The 20,368-nt window shown below is 49.9% G+C and overlaps 1 protein-coding gene across 1 annotated transcript; it reads left to right on the top strand.

Moving 5' to 3' along the window:
- The first annotated feature begins 5,018 nt into the window (after positions 1 to 5,018).
- On the top strand, positions 5,019 to 18,931 carry DLX3 (distal-less homeobox 3). The gene is made up of 3 exons (XM_069237815.1): positions 5,019 to 6,172; positions 16,551 to 16,741; positions 17,324 to 18,931. The coding sequence occupies exons 1-3, from the start codon at positions 5,857 to 5,859 to the stop codon at positions 17,639 to 17,641; spliced, it is 825 nt and encodes a 274-aa protein (XP_069093916.1). The 5' UTR covers positions 5,019 to 5,856; the 3' UTR covers positions 17,642 to 18,931.
- Positions 18,932 to 20,368: the final 1,437 nt, after the last annotated feature.

Here is a 20,368-nt window from a genome sequence, read left to right as displayed (position 1 = left end):
CCAGGGAGTAGACTCTCTGGCTCTCCAGTGGGAAGGGGTAGGGGATAGTCAGCCCCATGAGCATAGGCCCTTGAGGAAGCTCCGAACGTTGGAGCTCTCAATGCATTCCAGGAAGCCAAAAAAATTGACATTGTCCATGCAGCTCAGACCCTCCGGATCAGTTCAGTAAGTTTGAAGCACAGGTACCTAACATCCTTGTCTTGGGCTGGGAGGTGATTGAGACATTCCTCCACCATTGAGAGGTAGCACTTCACCCCTTCCACCCTGTCATTGAAGCCTGCTATGCCAGCCCAAATACACTTTGATTCCGTGGTGAGATCTTACATCTTGGTGTCCATTCCCGCCAGATGACGGCCTACTGTAGTAATCTGTAAAAGGATGAGGTCTAGTGTGGGGTCCATGGAAGTGGTAGCTGAGATTGTGGCAGCCAGGGTGGTGGGGTCACAGTGGGGGCAGCCGCAGGGCAGGGGTGCGAGATGGTCTCTCTAAACAGCAGCTGGCGGTCAACTTGCCACAAAGTATCTCTGAGCTCTCGAGCAGGAAGAGAGAGAGTGCCCAGTCATTCAGTGAGGTGCAGCTTGGGTTCTGTGAAATGGAAAGCTGTGGTACCCAACTGGCTCACTCACTGAAAAGAACAGAAAGTAAAGGATGGATGGACGCTGAGGCAGCACTTCACTTATGAAGCCCAATACCCCAGAAACCGATTTGGTGGTCCTTTGAATCCTCATTCAGAGGGGATAAGCCATAGCATTCCAGGAGCAATCGTTGCCAATAGATTTGGACCAAGGATGCTTTTCATATGGTTGGCCCCCGCTGAAAAGGTGCAGATTAGTTTTACAGCGACGGTATGAAATTTGCTTAGAGTAGCTACTGGTACCTGTTCATTCAAGCTTTTGCAACACGTTTTTCTTTCGTCGCAAGAGACATAAGGTCCTTGGAAGCAAGCATGCTGTGTCACTTACAGTCTCTGCCACATTCAATCTGTCATTCATCCGAGTTGGCAAACCTGGAGAAACATAACACAAACCAGCAAGGATATCTGTTTACACAGATGTAACTGTGCTGAGGGGATGGCATTGAGTCAGTGGCACTCAGAGTCACTGACCTGGTCTATGCATCTGTTTCTCCTAAAAAACACATCCCAAGCCACTGACACCACAACAGACCAAAACACAAGACGTGGCAGTTAGTATATTCACAAACAACCCCTTCTAGATGCAAACAAGAGAGTCGCAATCACTGAGATGAAAAAAAACTGTGGAAACAACCTGTGTTTGTTTCCAAATAATGTTTTTTTTCAACGCCGTATTTATACTTTTTTTGCGCCGCATTTGCGTCGTTTTTTTGACACAAAAACGGCGCAAACTTGCAAAATACCATTGTATTTTGTAGGTTTGCGCCGTTTTGCGTCAAAAAGCGGCGCAAATGCGGCGCTAAAAAAAGTATAAATACGGGCCATTAAATTTGTATTTTTGGAAGACTGCGTTGAAGCGTCTTGCTCCTAGAGACAGACAGGTCACCCACATGCAGGACATCCTGCTTGTGTCAGGTCTTGCTGGTCGGGGCAGGCGTTTCTGCAGACCCTGGTTTCAACGAGACACGCTATCGGATATATAAATTTCTACATAGTCAGTGATATAGGATGCCATTTCCATCTGAGAGGGTGTCTTGGTAGGCAAGATTACAAAGAATGTTTCCCTCGGACTAAAGGAAAATCCATAACTCCAGATTTTGCGACTATACTATATCAAAATGAGATATATATAGTGTGCTTCAAAACCAGAAGCAGAACACGATGCATTACCACCCTTAGACGGTGGGTGGCAGAAGAGAGCCGCAAAAGAGCGAACGGAAAAAGTACCACTATATATCTCACCTGTTCAGTTCCATGTCACTGATCGATCCATTGATTACCTGATAGGGTCACTGGGTCAGCCTGGAGATGTATTTTGGATTTAGACAATATTCGCCGATTGAAAACAGAAGACTGGAGCTGGGCTTGACTTTAAGTGGGTGTGCGCAGTTTAATCGGTGCTGAGTTTGTATTTCTAAATTCACGTGGGTTTATACAAACTCTGAGATCTACCACGTTGGCTTATGAGAGAAGTCTGTCTTTGGTAACCATTGCGCGGACGGTGACAGCTATTATCCCTTTCATTGAATGATCGGGCAATTCACTTCACCAGCCTCCGAGCTCCACGCAGAGCACCCTGCAGTGCAAATCATGACCACTGGTTGGCAGAAGAGTGCTTTACAGATTGACGGAAACTCACAGCAGCTCACCTGGAGATAGATATATTTACTTGTCTGGGTTTCTGCATTTGTATTGTTGGTGGAGGGGACTGGAGGTTAGGGAAGGGCCTCTGAGGACTTAGAACTAGGCCCGTATTTATACTTTTTTAGCGCCGCATTTGCGTCACTTTTTGACGCAAAAGCGGCGCAAACGTGCAAAATACAATTGTATTTTGTAAATTTGCGCCGTTTTTGCGTCAAAAAGCGGCGCAAATGCGGCGCTAAAAAAGTATAAATACGTAGATGTTGCTGTCGTGCTAAATATGAGTGGGTGCTCCTTAGAAGGAAAGACGAACAGACATAGGTGTGGCATTACGGCCAGAGCTGTACTTTGGAACTGGGAAACCAGGTTCGTGTCTCGGCGCGGGCGCAACATCGTGTGATTCTGGGCAAATCACATAATATCCCCATTTCGAAAAAGCTATGAATGCGTCCTTATATAACGTAACTGATGCTCGTTTGAAGCGCTCCAGTACCTTCTGTCGAGTTCGCGCTCTTCAAAACTGCAAGAAAAAAAAAAACGTAAGAGAACACCTAGCCACTGGGGTCACTGCAGTGGGCCCAGATAGACCCGTGTACCAGATACATTTGTCTTGGCCCTCTTTGGACCCACGATTAAAACTGGTGAATATAGCCTGTAGACAACCGTAAAGCCACATTCTTAATTAAGTGCATCATCTTTCATTGCATAGCAGCGATTCATTGTAGCAATACACACCATTCACAATTGTCCCGGTGGCCCCACCAGTTTTGTCCGTAACTCATCGTGCCCCTCCACCTCCTAAAAATCAATTCTGAAGAAGCCACTGCATCCAACATCCCAAAAAGAAACAGCACTGTATGTTAATAATAAAAACAGCTCTTTAAATCTCAGTCGCTTCAAATAGAAAACAGGTAGTCTGGAATAAAATCTTCTAAATCCAGCCACTAGGTGGCAGTAGGAAGCTTTGCAGATTCAAACTCGTGGGCGTTCATTTGAGTTTCGCCTGTATTTATGGATGCTTCGGTACGAGGCGGTGGATTTACAAAGGCGGGAGCACGAGGTGAACTGTTTATTGGTATCTATAAAAGAAGTAACCAGGCTGGGTGGTGGTGGTGGTGGTAAGGGGTGGGGCTATGGTATTTGAGGAATAGGTCTGTCCATGGCTATTTACCATTGGCACCGAATTCGACAAAAAAAATCTTGAAACCGTACTTTTCGGATTAGGGCACATTACTCTGTCGTTCAGCTCATATGAATTAACATATACACAAGAATAGCAGTGAGTACTCGTTAGTTGCTTCAAGGGCCGGGACGCAGTGGTTTCGTGTACTCATTACTGCTAAGAACGTAAACAGCGTGGACTCTGCAGCCTGTGAGGGGCTGACGTCCCTCGCAGCATGCTTGTGCGCCCACCCAGAGGCAACCACTTGCTTTCAAATGGGCAGAGCTTCTAATTATTTTGACATCTATCCTGGTACATAATTTTCCTGTCTTTAATACTGTAAAAAAATATTATAGTAACTGTGACAGACGGGGGTTGGGGGGTGGATGGATGACTGGGTGAATTAATGCCCATGATACTGTCTGGTCAATGGAGAAATGCCTCAACATACTCAGAGAGACACCTTTATGCATTCTTTCAGAGGCAGAATATTCTACCGGAAGGCGTTGTTCTAACTTCCGGTGCAGGCCACGTGCCTCTGCCCCCTGACAGTCTGCAGCAGACAGACGTACACTGGGTCTCAGAGGCTGCCTGTGGGCCCAGGGCGGCCCTAGCAGTGCCCCGTGGTGCTGGCGCCTTCTGACAGCGGGCACACCTCCTGACACAGAGCCTGTGGAGTGGGCCCCACCCAGCCATTAATAGGGAGAAAAGCGGAGGCCGACCAACCCCCATGCCTCCCAGCACTCACGGGGCTATGAAATGGGCGAGAATAAAGGAAATCACCTGGGGAGGTGTCACTGTATATCAAAAGGACATTAACAGAGACAGAGGGTACGAGCAGGGAGGGGCGCCAACCTAAAAATATCAGAGAACCCCCCTCCTCCCACCCCCCAAAACCCTTCTCCGCCGGAGAGAAGATTGGGGGCGGCCCTGCTAGAGCGGGCTGGGGAAAAAAAACAGGAGTGCAGTGAGGGGCACAACTTGCAAATTTTGAGACTGGTAATTCGCCCATTAGAATTTGTTAATATAAATATTAACGTTAGGGTGGGGATGCCGGCTTAGAGCGCGTGCCCCCTGGAAGAAGCTGGTGTTGTACATGTTGCAGGTCAGAACAAGACAAGAGATCGTTGACACCACTCTCGAACACACACACACGCTCGCATACATTTACTCCATCTAAACTTATTTATGTTCTCATATTACGTGTACAGCGTGAAATAGGTAACTGCAAATAAAGTCATTTGTAAAACGAAAAAGATGGTGATTTTCTGTGCAACCTTTATTTCGAACATCAGTTCCCCCAGTCCCACCCACCAAAAATACAGCATGATTAGCAGCTCAAGTATCCCAAAAATACACGAGCCTTTTTTTTCATCGAAGTAACCACACAGCTCTGATAAAATGAGGTTTCTTTTTTTCCAGCAGACTGAAAGCCGAGTTTTAAAAAAACGACAGAGAAGAAAGAGAGGAGATGAGTGGGTGAAGAGAAAAAAAAACTTTGTTTTGCCTTCCAGGCAATATTTCTGGAGCCAATAGGAATTTAGAACCACCCTCCTTCCCTGCACCATAATTAAAGGGTTTAAGCTGGCTGTGCTGCTGGGCTGAGACACACTCTGCTGCGAGGGAGGAGAGGGAAGGACCTCTGAGTCAGTAGGAGGAGGAAAGAGAGATCTGAGCAGACAGGGAGAAGAGTTCCCGGGGGCTGGGAGGACAGAGTCGAAGGCGCTTTCTGAGACTAGAGATTGCCCTGATTACAGGAGGGACTGTGGGAAATCAGAAAGCACTGAAGACTTAACCCCGAAATAAGCAAAAGGAGCCCATTTAAGCAAAAAACAGCCAGATGCGGCTCCGAGAAGCTGTGAGATTTTCCCAAAAGGCGCAAGGAACTTTGAGGCGCTAGACAGCTTTCAAAAAGATCTATCTCTGGCAAGGCAGCAAGGACTCTTAGCGTTCAAGACCTGGGATTTCAACGGGGGCTCGGAGAACCTTGTTGAGCTCAAGTCAGCCAGCAGGGAACGCTGAGCAACCAGCGCGAACTCTAAGAAGCTGCTGTATCCAACGGGAGCTCACAGAAGTCCACAGCACCCAGCAGGAGCTAGCAGAAACCCTGTTATCCACCGAGAGTTCCTAGAAGCTCCTACAAGCCACTCGGATTGCTCCGAAAAGCCTCGGAGGGTCTCGGGGCAGCCAGTAAGGAGTCCGAGCAGCCGCCAGGAGCTCCTGGAAGTCCTGAGCAGACAAGTGGAGCGCCAAGAAGCCCCGAGCAGGAGCTCTGAACATCCAGTAGGTTACTCCTAGAAGCCCCGAGCCGCTGGGGTAGGAGGGAGGATGTGGATGTGAGTGTGTCGGGCGCAGAGAAGCACAGAGCTGCCCGAGTGACCGTGCCAGAGCCCTCACCAGAGGGAGCTTTCAGGGGAAGATGACCACCATTCTGACAGACCTGTCCAGCTCGCTGAGCTGCCACGCCGCCTCCAAGGACTCACCTACCCTGCCCGAGTCCTCGGCCACCGACCTGGGCTACTACAGCGCCCACGCGGGCACCCATAGCCCCCATGATTACTTCCAGAGCCAGCCGTATTCCCAGCCCATCAGCCACTACCCCTATCACCAGTTCAACCTGAACGGGCTGGGGGGGCCGGGCACCTACTCCCCCAAGTCCGAGTATCCCTACGGCGGCGGCGGATACAGGCAGTACGGGCACTACCGGGAGCCGGCGATGGCGGTGCAGGAGCCTGGTAAGTGAGCGAGGCTGGCGGGCCACTGGGCGAGTGGGCACGGGAGGGGAGGGTTTGGTGTCATTACTGAGGGGCCAGGCGCTGTCAGGGCCACCGCGGAGTGCGCTGAGGGACATGGGGAGCTCTGGGGAGGGGAACGGGGTTGGAAGGGGCATCCGAGCTGAGGAGGGGAGTTTACAGGGGGAGCTCGGAAGGGGCAACCGAGCTGGGGGGGGCGCTTGGAAGGGGCAAACGTTATGTGTAGAAAGAGAGTGGACATCTCACGCACAAAAGCTAGAAGGCGGGTTACAGCAGAGACACACGGGAGAGGAGAAAATCCAAATAGGTTTTCAATCATATATAAAGGTATAGCTGTCACAGAGATAATGACAAGGATGTATCACTCACTGAGCGCACATGCAGCGTTAGAAAGAAAAACATTTAAAAAAAACATGCACGCAAAGGGCAGGAGCGATATCACGAAAGGACAGAAAAGAACGAAACTAAGAGGAACCGCAAAAACAAAGATGGAACACGGAGCCTGATTATCAGGAGAGACAGAGGACCAGGCGAGAGTTAAGGAGAAATAACGAGGAAGGAAGTGGGTGGCAATAAGGGAAGGAGGGAAAAATGCAGAATACATATATCGAGCAGAAAAGAAGACGTGACAAGGTCTGGTTGGTTATCGAGCCCGGGGTTCTTGCCTGTGCCAGGGTTTGTTTGCCGTTTGCGAGCTCTGGGTTCTGGGAAGCAGCTCCGGGGAGGAGGGTGGGGCATGCGGGTGTTTGTTTCTGCTGCTGTTGTTTTTCCAGTTTCTTGACTTGCCCATTCGAAGTTAGGCTTCTGAGGGGTGAGAGGCGGCACCAGAGTTTTTAGGGGGCAGCCTTTCTGGAACCAGGAGCCTGTCTGTGGGCCCACCAGACTGTCTCTGCACCCGAAGAGGTATATGTGGGTGCAGAACCCTGTCTCTGCGGGTACAGCTCTCTTCTGTGTGGGTGCAGCAGTCTCCTGGGGGTGCAGATGTCTGTCTCTGCACGTACAGCTCTCTTCTGTGTGGGTGCAGCAGTCTCCTGGGTGCAGAACCCTGTCTCTGCTGGTACAGCACTGTGTGGGTGCAGCAGTCTCTTCTGGGTGAACTAGCCTGTCTCTGCGGGTGCAGCACTCTCCTCTCTGCATGCAGGGCCATCTTTACCTAGAGCCAGTCTCTTTAGACTCACGGTTCTGCCTCTGGTGTTACAGTCTCTCTCGCCGTGCTTCGGGTGGTCTGTCTCTGTGAGTCCAGTATTCTTGCTCTGTGGCCGAACTGCTTCCGGTAATATAGTATTAAGTCTCTTTTCTGCAGGGTCCTGTCACTGTGAGTCTAGCACTCTACCCCCGTGGCTTCACTTGTCCGTCTCTTAAGGGTACAGCCATATGTTCTTTTTGGTTCATTCAGCAGGCTGTCTCTCTGGATCTAGGAGCGAGTCTCTGCAGGGCCAGTAGATTGTCATCAGCTAAAGTCTCATGGCTTAGGTGCCTGTCTCTGTGGGTGCAGTAGACTGTCTCTGAGAATCCAGGAGCCTGTCTCTGTCGGTCGGTTGTGATTCTGTCTGTGGGACAGTTAGCCGGGCCTGCTGGGGTCACAAGCACTGGCGAGGAGTCGAGGGCAGGTTTAAGATTGACAGCCTGGGTGCCCGGACAGAGAGTCTCGCACATCTGCATGTCTTCGGGCAGTGGGGCACGCACCCCTGGGGTGCCGGGCAGTGAGCCTCGCACCTCTGGGTTTCGGACGGTGTATATTCCACTGCATGGTATCGGGCAGTGGGGGGCGCACCCCTGGGGTGCTGGGGCAGTGACTCTCGCACCTCAGGGTTCCGGGCAGTGTGCGTCTCACTGCATGGCATCGGGGCACACAGCCGGGGTTAGACAGTATGTCTCTTCTTGGGTGACTACTGGGCCCCACATCGCAGGGTCTCGATATCTCTGCCCAGTGTCGGACAGTGGGTCTCACGCCTCGGGCCCCTGCACGTCCCCCATCCACAGAGACTTGTCCAGAAGGGGGTACACTGATGCTGGGCGGGTCCCCTGTGCGTCTCATACAAAACTCATGCATACAGTGTGTGCGGGGCTTGTTTTCCGCTCTTAGGATAGAAACACACGATTGGCCGTCTTTGAAAAGCAGCTCTTTTGAGTCTGGCTTGTTCTGGTAGCAAACTATTGGTGACCTTAGGAAAGGATTTTTAATTGCAGGCACTAGGCGCCTAGCTAAGAGCGCGGGATATCGGGAGTGGCGTGTGTGAGTATGTGTTTGGGGCCTAAAGAAACTAGAAGAGAAGAAAAATGGGGGGAAAGGGAACGTGTAGGGAGCATTGTGGCTAAAATAATTGTTCCTGAAAGTAGGCAAAGAGACGGATTCTCAATGAGAAACAAGCATTGGCAAAGCCAGTCGGTCCGACTCTGTCAATAGTGTTTTGTCATTTTTTGTTGTTGCAAAAAGTCATTGTTGGGAGCTGTTTTACCCTCATCATTTAAAAGACAAAGTACAAATGTGTTTTAGCACACATTGACACAGAAATCCCTGGCACTGAAGGGAACACCCTTTGTCTGTGAATATGCTCCCAGTGAGGTTAACCGATGGCTGAAATGAACTGGCCCATGCACCAGTGCACAGAAGGAAATGCTATTGACACAACAGATCAGTGAATGACTAAAATAAACTAGAAGTATATAATATGTATCATTGCAATAAAATCAAAAGGTCTTGGCTAACACCAGACCAAATAAAGATAATGTACAAATGAGCAACCAGATGAAAAGGAAAGAAACCCAGGACAAGGTCAGGACAACCAGAAATATGAGAGGACAGAAAGGACAAGATTTTATAAAAGGATCACAGGCAGTAAAATGAGGATAGACAATTCACAAGCACAGACAGAGAATAAAGCTCGCGCGCACTGGGAATGGGAATACAAGTGTTAAAAATGGAAGCCTAAGTAAAAGAAAGGACCAGGAAGAAAGAGGGAAAAAGAGGAGACAAAGCACAAATAGCAAATAGAGGGACAACAAAAGTGAATATGAGAATGAAGCAAGGAAAACCGCTAATGAGAGACAAAAAAAGACTCAAAGGTAACATACGAAGGAAAAAAAGTAATACAAAAAAATGAGAAGTTATGGCAAAAAGTAAAAGAAAATTCATGGAGATAAATTAAAGAGGTGAATAAATGAGAAGAGGGGAAGTTGAAAACTGTGAGAATATACATTGAAAAGGCGAAGGAGATTGAAAAAAAGAAGGGAAGCGGCACATCCAGAGGAAAAACTCTCAACAAAGTGAGAATTTACGGGTGAGGGAGGCACGAGCGACAGCTCATATTAAAAAATGGAGACAGGAAAACTAAGTAAAAATGAGGGACAAAGAAAAAAAAAGAGGGGCACGAACTGAAAAGAAGAAAGGGGAATGAGAGAATGTCCCACAGTGAGCAGAGAGCACGGTGGATGCAACACACAGTGGAAAAAAGGTGGAACCCCTGGTGGGAGAGAGGAATAAAGTCACTGTGGCAAGGGCTGCAATTCCAGATCTCACGAATTTGCCACAGAATTACACCTCTCAGAAAACAGTCGCTGAGATGCAGCTCACCGGACTAGGGAAAGGGCTACAGCTCTCAGAAAATAACCAGCAAGATACAGATCACGTGAAATGGCTACAGAATTGCAGCGCTCAGAAAACACATACAGCTCCAGCAAATAAGATGCAGAATTCCACATCTTAAACAGTAGCTATTGAATTACAGCTCCCCGTATGTAGCCACGGGATTTTAGCTCTTGCTCAATAGTTTCGGAGCCACAGCTCAAATTACAGCTCTCATAAAATAGCTGCTGGGAAACACCTCAAACGTAAAAAATATACTGATGTAAAGCTCCTACAAAATAGTTACCAAGTGATAGCGCACACGAAATCACTGCTGAGACACATCTCACATAAAACAGCTGCTGAGGTACGACACACACAAAGTATCTGCTGAGACACATCTCACATAAAACAGCTGCTGAGGTACGACACACACAAAGTATCTGCTGAGACACATCTCACATAAAACAGCTGCTGAGGTACGACACACACAAAGTATCTGCTGAGATACAGCTCACATAAAATAGATGCCGAGGTACGACACACACAAAGTATCTGCGGAGATACAGCTCACATAAAATAGATGCCGAGGTACGACACACACAAAGTATCTGCTGAGATACAGCTCACATAAAATAGATGCCGAGGTACGACACACACAAAGTATCTGCTGAGATACAGCTCACATAAAATAGATGCCGAGGTACGACACACACAAAGTATCTGCTGAGACACATCTCACATAAAACAGCTGCTGAGGTACGACACACACAAAGTATCTGCTGAGATCCAGCTCACATAAAATATATGCCGAGGTACGACACACACAAAGTATCTGCTGAGATACAGCTCACATAAAATAGATGCCGAGGTACGACACACACAAAGTATCTGCGGAGATACAGCTCACATAAAATATATGCCGAGGTACGACACACACAAAGTATGTGCTGAGATACAGTTTATGCAGAAATAGCTGCGGAGATACAGCTAACACAAAATAGACACCGAGATACAGCTCACATAACATAGCTGTCGAGATAGAGCTAATACAAAATAGCTGCTGAGACAGAGCTAACACAAAACAGCTGCCAAGATATGGCTCACACAAAATAGCTTCTGAAATACAACACGCACAAAATGGCTACCTTTTATATGATTGTACTGATGAATATCGACTCCAGAATATTGTGGTAGAAGAATATCGAGGATCAAAATATTGAAAGGTAACTACATATAGGGAGTTACTGTCCCTAGCTCCACATCTACGTACATTCAAGATATATGTACCACGTAGGTATATATATGTGAAGTTAAGTATAGAAAATCTAGACTTACCTATTCATTGATTTTTTTTTCAATATTTTGTCCTCGATATTTGGTCCCATGATATTCTGGGGTCGCTATATAGGGTGCACCCCGGTGATAGGTCGCGTACATCTCACAGGTTAAAATCACACTAGCCGCCCTGTCTGTTTTTGTTTCAATGAGAACCCCTCCCCCCCCCCCACACACACACACTCACACATGTTGCTCATCTTTTATGTGTGTGAGGTATGTTTTTGGGGAAATGTCGACGGACCCACACGAATCTGTGACACAGCTTTGGTGACTTCTATGGTGGCGGTGGTGGGAGCGGGGGGGGGGGGGGGGGGGGCAGAATAAATTAAGGCGTTGTAAAAGAAACAGAGCCCGGCTCAGTCACACAGGCTCTGGCCTGAGGGTACCGGCGGTGGGCGCAGAGGCCGCGCCCAGGAAGGACGGATGTGTGGTCAGTGAGGGAGGTGATGGGGCGCGGTGAGAGAACGGGGAGCGGGGGGACGCAGGGAGAATGGGGCTCTGGGAGAGATAAAGACAAAGCCAGGGAAGAAAGAGGAGGGGAAGGAAATAGAACGGGGAGAGAGGCGAACATGGGAAGGAAGAGAGGGCATGGGGGAGGTGGAAACGGCGAAAACAATTAAAATAAGACGAGTATGTATGAACAATAAGAGAGAGAAATAGGAAGGGGGGATGGAGAAGTGAGGATTGGGCAAGGACACGTGAAGAACGTGGGTTTAAAGATGCGAGAGAAAGAGGGGGGGAGTGGGAAAGGGCACGATCGCAAAGACTAAAGGAGGGAGATGAGAATGGAAGACGAGAGAGAAAAAGGAGAATAAAATGGGCGGGAGAGAGGAAGGGAAAATAAGAAAAGAGACAGTGGTGGGTGGTAATGGAAATTGGAAAGATGGAGCGGGCGCGAGAAGTAAAGGAAGGCAGGGGATGAAGGGGCAGAGGTGTGAGGAGGAGTGACCGGAGGTGACGGAAGGGGAGGAAGTGCTGAGCGCAGATGGCGGAAGTGGAACTGGAAACCAGAGGAAGACGATTGGGAAGGGCTGAGGTCGAGATGGGAGAAGAAGTGAACACATTAGGTGGGAAGAATGAAAGAGAGAAGCAGGAGAGGAAAACCTTGGAGTAAGGAGGAAGAGAAGCGAGAAATGTGTAGAAAGGGAGCAAGAGACTGCTGTGGAAGGGAGCAAGAGACTGCTGAGGAAGGGTGCAAGAGACTACCGAGAAAGGAAGCAAGAGACTGCCGAGAAAGGGAGCAAGAGACTGCTGAGGAAGGGAGCAAGAGACTGCTGAGGAAGGGAAGCGAGGAATGTGTAGGAAGGGAGCAAGAGACTGCCGAGGAAGGGAGCAAGAGAGTGCCGTGGAAGGGAGCAAGAGACTGCTGAGGAAGGGAAGTGAGGAATGTGTAGGAAGGGAGCAAAAGACTGCTGAGGAAGGGAGCAAGAGACTGCTGAAGAAGGGAGCAAGAGACTGCTGAGGAAGGGAAGCGAGGAATGTGTAGGAAGGGAGCAAGAGACTGCTGTGGAAAGGAGCAAGAGACTGCTGAGGAAGGGAGCAAGAGACTGCTGAGGAGGGGAAGCGAGGAATGTGTAGGAAGGGAGCAAGAGACTGCCGTGGAAGGGAGCAAGAGACTGTTGTGGGCCAAGGGCAGACTCAAGGCCACTGAGCAAGAGACAGATGAAATCAGCGTGAGGAGGAGAGAACACACGCCCAGGGGTGGTGGTGGAGGCACGGGGCGGGGTGGTATTCAGAGCTTGGGTCCGCGTTTTGCCAGGTTGCCCGCCCTCCCTGTGAGCGCATCTTCTATCTGCGGGGGAGGGGGCGGCTGGTCTCTCTGTGCTGCTTCACCTCTGGGTCAGTAGCGGCCTCTACTCTCTTACCACCTCTTAGGGCAAAGTATCATCGGGCCAGGTCTAAATAGGCCCGACTGACACCTGTGTGTTCGAAGAAGCCTGTCTGCCTGCCTCACCTCTGTGTGCCTGTAACACACCTCACAAGGTCTGAAGGGGCCTGTCAGTCTGATCTGTGTGTGCCTGTAACACATCTCACAAGGTGGGAAGAGGCCTGCGTGCCTGCCTCACCTGTGTGTGCCTGTAACACACCTTACACGGACAAGGTCTAAAGAGGCCTGTCTGCCTGGCTCACCCGTGTGTGCTTGTAACACACCTCACAAGGTTGGAAGTGGCCCGTGTGCCTGCGTCACATGTGCGTGCCTGCAACACACCGCAAACGGTCTGGTGAGGCCTGGCTGCCTGGCTCTCCTCTGTCTGCCTGTAGCACATATCATAAGGCATGAAGAGACCTGCCTGCCCTGACCACTGCGTGCCAGTAACACACCTCACAAGGTGGGAAGAGGTCTGTCTGAGTGTTTCGCCTAAGAATCTGGGTCTAATGCCTCCGGGGTTAAGAAGCCTGAATGCCTGGTTCTCCCTGATCAGTCTGGGACAGAATGTCACCGGGCCTGAGGTCAGTGTGTCCCGTGCGCTCCCTTCCCACCTTGGTCCTTGAGAAGTCGCGTTTTCCATCTGAACCTGTTGCAAGCGATTAAAAAAGTAAACATGTGTGGCCTCCTTTAGACATCACCGCACGCACCCCCGTCCTGCAGGCGACTTTAAAATTCTGAATTTCAGCCTCACTACAGTATTAACTAAACATGTAAACTTCACGCAGCTATGTCAGACACTCTGCATGTTTAAAATCGCACATTGACTCGGCAATCCAGACGTGATCTGAAGAAAAGGGGCGGACGCTGCGCAAGGTCCGCCTGTCTGTCCAGTTCTCTGGGATGAGTGGAAAGGGGTGTGTGTCCTGGAATCTGTCTCCTCTAGAGTGCCTCTGTGTCCTTAGTCTCGCTGTTCAGTGGAGTGTCCATGTGTCAGTGTGACACTAGCTTTTGACAGCCACTGCCCTAGACAGTTTCACGAGCAGTGTCTCTTCTGATGGTGTGTCCTGGAGTCTGTCTCGTTTGGGATGTTTGTCTGCCTGTGCTTAGTGATCTGCAACCTGTGTGTCGGTGTGTGCCGTGGGTTATACGTGCCTGTCTCAGACACTGGTGCATGAGTTGTCTCCTCTATGTGTTCCCTGCTGTCTGATTGGGCTGGACTGGCTCTGTCTCTCAAACATGTCTCTGCTTGACACTGTCTCACCCGCGTGTATTGTATGGGTGTTAATGTGAGCAAGTTTGTCTCTCTCTGTTCCGTCGCTTATGAGTATCTGCACTTCACATGTTGCGTGGCTGCTCTGCGTGTGTGTGTCCAGTTCCTGGTCTTCACTCGATGTGTCACTGCCCCTTGTATGTGTGTATCCAGCTCCTGCTCTTTACTCGGCGCGTGACGTGTATGTGTGTTCCCAGTGTCTATACTTTACTCGGTGCGTCACTGCCCCGTGTGTGTGTGTAGTTGTGGGTCTAGTGTCTGCTCTTCCCTCGGTACGTGTGTGTATCCAGTTTCTGCTTTTTACTTGGCGCGTGACGTGTTTGTGTGTGTCCATGCCTGCTCTTCACGTGGTGCGTGACGTATATGTGCGCGTGACGTGTATTGTGTGTCCATGCCGGCTCTTCACGTGGTGCGTTACGTATGTGTGTGTTCCGTGTCTGCTTTTTACTCGATGCGTGACTGCTGTGTGAGTGCCCAGTGTTCGTTCTTCACTTGGGGCGTGACTGCCCCGTGTGTTTGTGTGTCTGCTGTTGACTTGGTGCGTGACCTGTGTGTGTCCGGTGTCTGCTCTTCTGTCGGTGCGTGGCTGCCCCGTGTGTGTGTTTGTGTCTGCCCTTCACTCGGTGCGTGACTGCAATGTGCGTGCCCTTTGGCCTCTGTGCCTTCAAGGGCCGTGTGTCTCCAGTATGTCCGTGCGGTGTATGTTGTCTGTGTCCGTGCTTGCAGTCGGTCTGTCTGGCTTTGCTAGCTCTGTGAGCTCTGCGCGCGCTGCGGCCTCTTGTCCGTGTGGCTGTCTGTTCTCCAATCGTGTGTCCAGTAGGTGTCTGCGCAGAGCATATCAGGAAGGCGTGGGTGTATGGCCCTGGCTTGGTAGGCAGGCGTGTGGCCATGGCTTGGTATGTAGCTGTGGGCGTGTGTGCCCTGGCTTGGTAGGCAGGTGTGGGTGTATGGCCCTGGTTGGTAGGTAGGTGTGTGGCCCTGGCTTGGTAGGTAGGTGTGGGCGTGTGTGCCCTGGCTTGGTAGGTAGGTGTGGGTGTATGGCCTTGGTTTGGTAGGTAGGTGTGGGCGTGTGTGCCATGGCTTGGTAGGTAGGTGTGGGTGTATGGCCTTGGTTTGGTAGGTAGGTGTGGGCGTGTGTGCCCTAGCTTGGTAGGTAGGTGTGGGTGTATGGCACTGGTTTGGTAGGTAGGTGTGTGGGCCTGGCTCGGTAGGTTGGTGTGGGCGTATGCCCCGGCTTGGTAGGTAGGTGTGAGTGTATGGCCTTGGCATGGTAGGTAGGTGTGTGCCGTGGCTTGGTAGGTAGGTGTGAGTGTATGGCCTTGGCATGTAAGGTAGGTGTGTGCCGTGGCTTGGTAGGTAGGTGTGAGTGTATGACCTTGGCTTGGTAGGTAGGTGTGTGCCCTGGCTTGGTAGGTAGGTGTGGGTGTATGACCTTGGCTTGGTAGGTAGGTGTGTGCCCTGGCTTGGTAGGTAGGCGCGTGTGTGTGTGCCCTGGCTTGGTAGGTAGGTGTGGGGGGTGTGCTGTGGCTTAGTAGGTAGACATAGGTACGTGGCCCTGGCCTCGTGTTGTGCCTGCCCCGAGCTTTGCCTTGCTTTCGTGGGATCTGACTGTTTGCGGCCTAGAAGCCTCATGGGCTGAGCTATGCCTGCCCTGACCTGTGTGCGGCTCCTTCAGAGCTCCGTCTATATGCATGTCTGTCTTTGTTTGTAACTTTGCCTCCCTCTCGCTGCGTCCATTGGCCGTGCTGTGTCTGTCGTGCACGCACAGATGGGCGGGGGTCTTTTGTTCCGCGTGGGCCTCCGTACGTTCAAACTTTTTATCAGAACAAGTGAACATGCAGGAACCGGGACATATGTTCACATTTCATACGTTCCCTGCACAGCCCTACTACACCATTGTGAAATAAACCGGGGAATGTTGTTCACAACCGACTGAGCTGACTGGGATCGTGCAGTGCAGCAGAGTAGGGGTCTCCCCAGTCCAAACACGACGCCTTAAGCACCATGTGTCCTAGGAGTAGGGCGGGCGCCCCATTCCACGTCACCCAGATGCCAATGAATTTCACACAATAAACTGCATTCTGGGTGTTGTAGTCATGTTGGGCTTCCACTGAGCTAATTGGGCTTATACCAATGATTTGTGGGTAAGGAGTACCAGAATGTATACAAAGTGTACACGGGGACACGGAGTGAGGTGGTCACCCTACCTAGGGTCACTTTCGGTAAAGTTTACGTTTTTGGGCCCTGTGCATAGCATGTGCAAGTCTGTTGTCTCAATCCTGAGCACCAGGTCCTAAGTGTTGGCTCTTTTCAGTTACAGTGAAGGAGGAGCCTGAGCCCGAGGTGAGGATGGTGAACGGGAAGCCCAAAAAGATCCGGAAACCCAGGACCATCTACTCGAGCTACCAGCTGGCCGCCCTGCAGAGGAGGTTCCAGAAGGCGCAGTACCTGGCTCTGCCAGAGAGGGCGGAGTTGGCCGCCCAGCTCGGGCTCACCCAGACCCAGGTGAGAGGAGCGGACTGTAAACCGATGTTGGAGGGAAGAGGTGTGAATTTATCGCATGGGAAGGACGGGTGACAGAAACCAAAATACGATTCAAAGCACAAACCCCGTTTATATTCTAGATATAAATAGATATTCTCCATATAAGCCAAAGGAAGAAGTCACAAGCGTCAGGAAAGTGAGACTGGGGGACAGGGAGAGCCAATCACAGGGAGGTAAAGGAGGGGACAAAGACGACATTTCCAAAGAGGGACAAACCATTAGCCTATCTGGGGGGCAAAACAAACCAACAGCAGTAACACATAAGTGCAAACAAGCCACATACAAAAGAAGGGGCAAAAGCCAGTGGAAGGTATTGAACAACCCAACAGCAGGTAAGGGAACCTCAACAAACATATCACACTTGAGTGGAGGCAGGGCAAGGCAATGAAAAGAGAGTTCCATAACAGCGACACCTACAGGAAGAGGGACACAGCAATATGAAGGACGGGGGGAGATGGTTCGTCCTCCATTTTGGGTGTATTTGGGCGTCATGCCTTGCTTTGCTCCTTGCCCAGTGTTCTCATGGCCTGTTCTCTTTTCTAGGTGAAGATCTGGTTCCAGAACCGGCGCTCCAAGTTTAAGAAGCTGTACAAGAACGGCGAGGTCCCTGGCATGGAGCACAGCCCCGACAACAGTGACTCCATGGCCTGTAACTCCCCAGCATCGCCCACCGTTTGGGACAATAACACCCCGAGCCGGGCGCAGCACCCTCAGGCCCAGCCGCTCCCACACAACTCCTCGCCCAGCTACCTTGAGGACTATAACCCCTGGTACCACCACCCACAGAACTTGTCAGGGCCTCACCTGCAGCCTCCTGGTACCATGCACCATACACCACCCGGCACAGGGGCGGTATACTAGCGAGCTGCTCTATACTGGACTAAACAGCGCAAAGAGATAATAGACTCCGTGCTGGCCCGAGCCATGTTCTGACAGGACAGAAAAACCCCTTCCATTCTCAGGAAGAACAAGGCCTTCCCCAAACATGGCACCAGCAGCTTGAGGAGAGGGGACCGTCACTGGAATCTCGTTACACGACTCGGCCATGTTCCACCGCTCGCCTTTCCAAGAGACCTCTGTTCTCTCTGTCAAAGCAGATATTTCCAGAGCCTCCCCCGGCTCAACACTGCTTGCTGTTGCTGGGGGGTTGGCCTACATCTGCCTAGCATTACTCATCGCTAGAGTCAGCACTGTCAACAATGAGCCCAAGATTGCTGGATTCAACATGACAAGCCAGTGGGGATGCAGGGTACGGACATAAGTGGTAATGGGTCTGTCATCTCCCCAACCAGAGACAAGTGAGAAAACAAGTTGTGGAAACTTGGTGGTATATAAGCTGTACGTTGTTAAAGAGATCTGTGGTGTCATTGTCTTGATCACTTACTGTAAAATATCTACAGGTGTAAAGGGAACACTAATTTATCTCAAATTCTTCTCAACTCTCCGATCTTACGTAGTTCTCATGTTTAGGACTGCGAAGATAGGGGCATTGAGTCACAGTCACTCAGAGGGCATTTATGATTAAGGGGAAGGAAAAAAAACTGAATGAAAACATGAGAAAGAAATACAAAAAGTGAGAGACAAATGAAAATGCAAATCAAGTAAAAAAGAGTAAAGAAAAGGAAAGACTAATGAAGTTAGTAAGTAAGACAAGAAAAAAGGAAACACGGTGAACAAATAGAAAAAATCCCTTTTTATTATAATATTTAAAAAAAGCAGTGATTCAGGAAAGGTTTAACTTATTTTTTTGTATGCTATTGTTGTTAGTTTAGATGTAGGGCTCATAGGCGGGTCCAGAAAAAGGCAGGGGACTGATGCAGAAATTATTTTGCTAAATTTTCAAAAACCTATCTTGAGTATTTAAAAGAAAGTGTATTTTTTGATAAGGTTCATTTTACAGGCGAATCACACAAGGTTTTTCTATTAATGTCCCCTTGTAGCAATTGCCACGTGGCCCACAGGTGCCTTGGTCTGTATGCCTGCTAGATGCCAATCTCGATGGGCAACAGGCAGCTCTCCTACTCCCTGCCTCCAGGAGGGTAGGGCCAGAGGGGCACCAACTTATTGCCTTTCTCTCTGCTTTTTATCGAAAGGAAAGCGTTATGTAAAAATGTTAATAAAGCCTTTTTGACTTGAAATAAGAAAGTCTGACATTGTCTGTGGATATCCTTTGTGTGGGGAGAGTGTTATACGAACCTTGGAGATGTTATTCACACAAAGAGGTCATTACCCAGAATTCTGCCTGCTCGCTCTATGTTTGGGAGTAAACAGGGTGGAGGTTGGAGTTGGGAATCCAGGACACACAGTCATATGAATGGAATCAGCGCGCTCAGTACTTTCGTCCATCTCCAGCTCCACCCTCTGAGTGCTCCCAACTCTATATGTGGCTCCATTCCCTGGGTGTGACCACCACACCCTCCGGAGTCCACCTAAGAGGGAGTCACTGAGGCGCTGAGCTGGGGTGAGAGGAGGTCTAAGGCGGTTGAGGGCGGGATCTGTCGTTGGCACAATACGCAGTTTTTCCACTTCTCCCAAACCTGCATGTCATTGTGCAGAGTCCTTTGAGGACATTTCCAACTCACTCTCAAGTAGGTCAGGAGATGCCACGTTGGGAGTGGCATCAAACTCACCTTCGAATCATAGGCAGCAGCATCCCACATCATCAAACATTAACCGATTGTAAAATCGTTTCAACCCCTCATTTTATCAGAGACTGCATCAAATCACCCCCAGTCAAAAAAAAAAAAAAACCACATGCCTGAAGTCATGAAAGTGAGAGCAAGTGGGTGCATGTTTATAGCACAATTGTGCCCATATTTATACTGTTTTAGCGCCGCATTTGCCAAATTGTTTTATGCAAAAGCGGCGCAAACTTACAAAATACAATTGTATTTTGTAAGTTTGCGCCGTTTTTGCGTCAAAACGCGTCGCAAACTCGGCGCTAAAAAAGTATAAATATGGGCCTTGGTGCTCTTCAGCAGCGGGTTGAATGCTTGAACCTTAACTCGGAATTGTATGCAGGCAGGGTTTACGCATTTTCCATATTTCATGGTAGCTCTTGGAAGAGGGGTTGTGGAGGATTCTTTCTGTACAGAGCCTGAGCCAACAAGCATTGAGACCCCTTTGAGCGAATGTAACGGGGACATTACAAGGATAGAAGGCGGCGCTCACAGGAAGAAAGAGCTCTGCTTGGAGCTGATCTCTTGATTTTGTGGTAGGGGCCCTTGAATACAAGTCACTAGCTCCATTAACCTTACCTTGGCATACTCAATCCAATCACCACACCTGAGGAACACCACGAGCCTTCTTACACCACGCTGACCAACATAGCCACATAGTCCTTTTATCCCTTCAGACATTTCTTCAGTGGGGGGCTGGCGCATGGGTGGGGCCGGGGTGTCGTGAGATTGAGGCGATGGAGCAATTGTTGGCTGGTTCTTGAAGGTCATCAGCTGATGCCTCTGTATCCAGCACCCCAGGGTTTATGGCTGCAGGCAATGAGTAAAAAAAAAAGAGGGAGGGGATTGAAAGAGCGAGATGGGGGGAAGTGCTGGTGGGTGGGTGAGCGGGGGCCTATTTTGAACATTT

Source organism: Pleurodeles waltl, chromosome 6, assembly GCF_031143425.1.
Source record: "Pleurodeles waltl isolate 20211129_DDA chromosome 6, aPleWal1.hap1.20221129, whole genome shotgun sequence".
Classification (NCBI taxonomy): domain Eukaryota; kingdom Metazoa; phylum Chordata; class Amphibia; order Caudata; family Salamandridae; genus Pleurodeles; species Pleurodeles waltl.
Note: the sequence above shows the minus strand (reverse complement) of the source record. Positions and strands in the feature narration are given on the sequence as shown.

Bases quoted from the DNA above. Each gene is read 5' to 3' on its own strand.
- DLX3 (XM_069237815.1), top strand. From the start codon at position 5,857: ATGACCACCATTCTGACAGACCTGTCCAGCTCGCTGAGCTGCCACGCC. The intron at 6,173-16,550 runs GTAAGTGAGCGA...GGCTCTTTTCAG, and splicing joins GATGGCGGTGCAGGAGCCTG to TTACAGTGAAGGAGGAGCCT. The intron at 16,742-17,323 runs GTGAGAGGAGCG...TCTCTTTTCTAG, and splicing joins TCGGGCTCACCCAGACCCAG to GTGAAGATCTGGTTCCAGAA.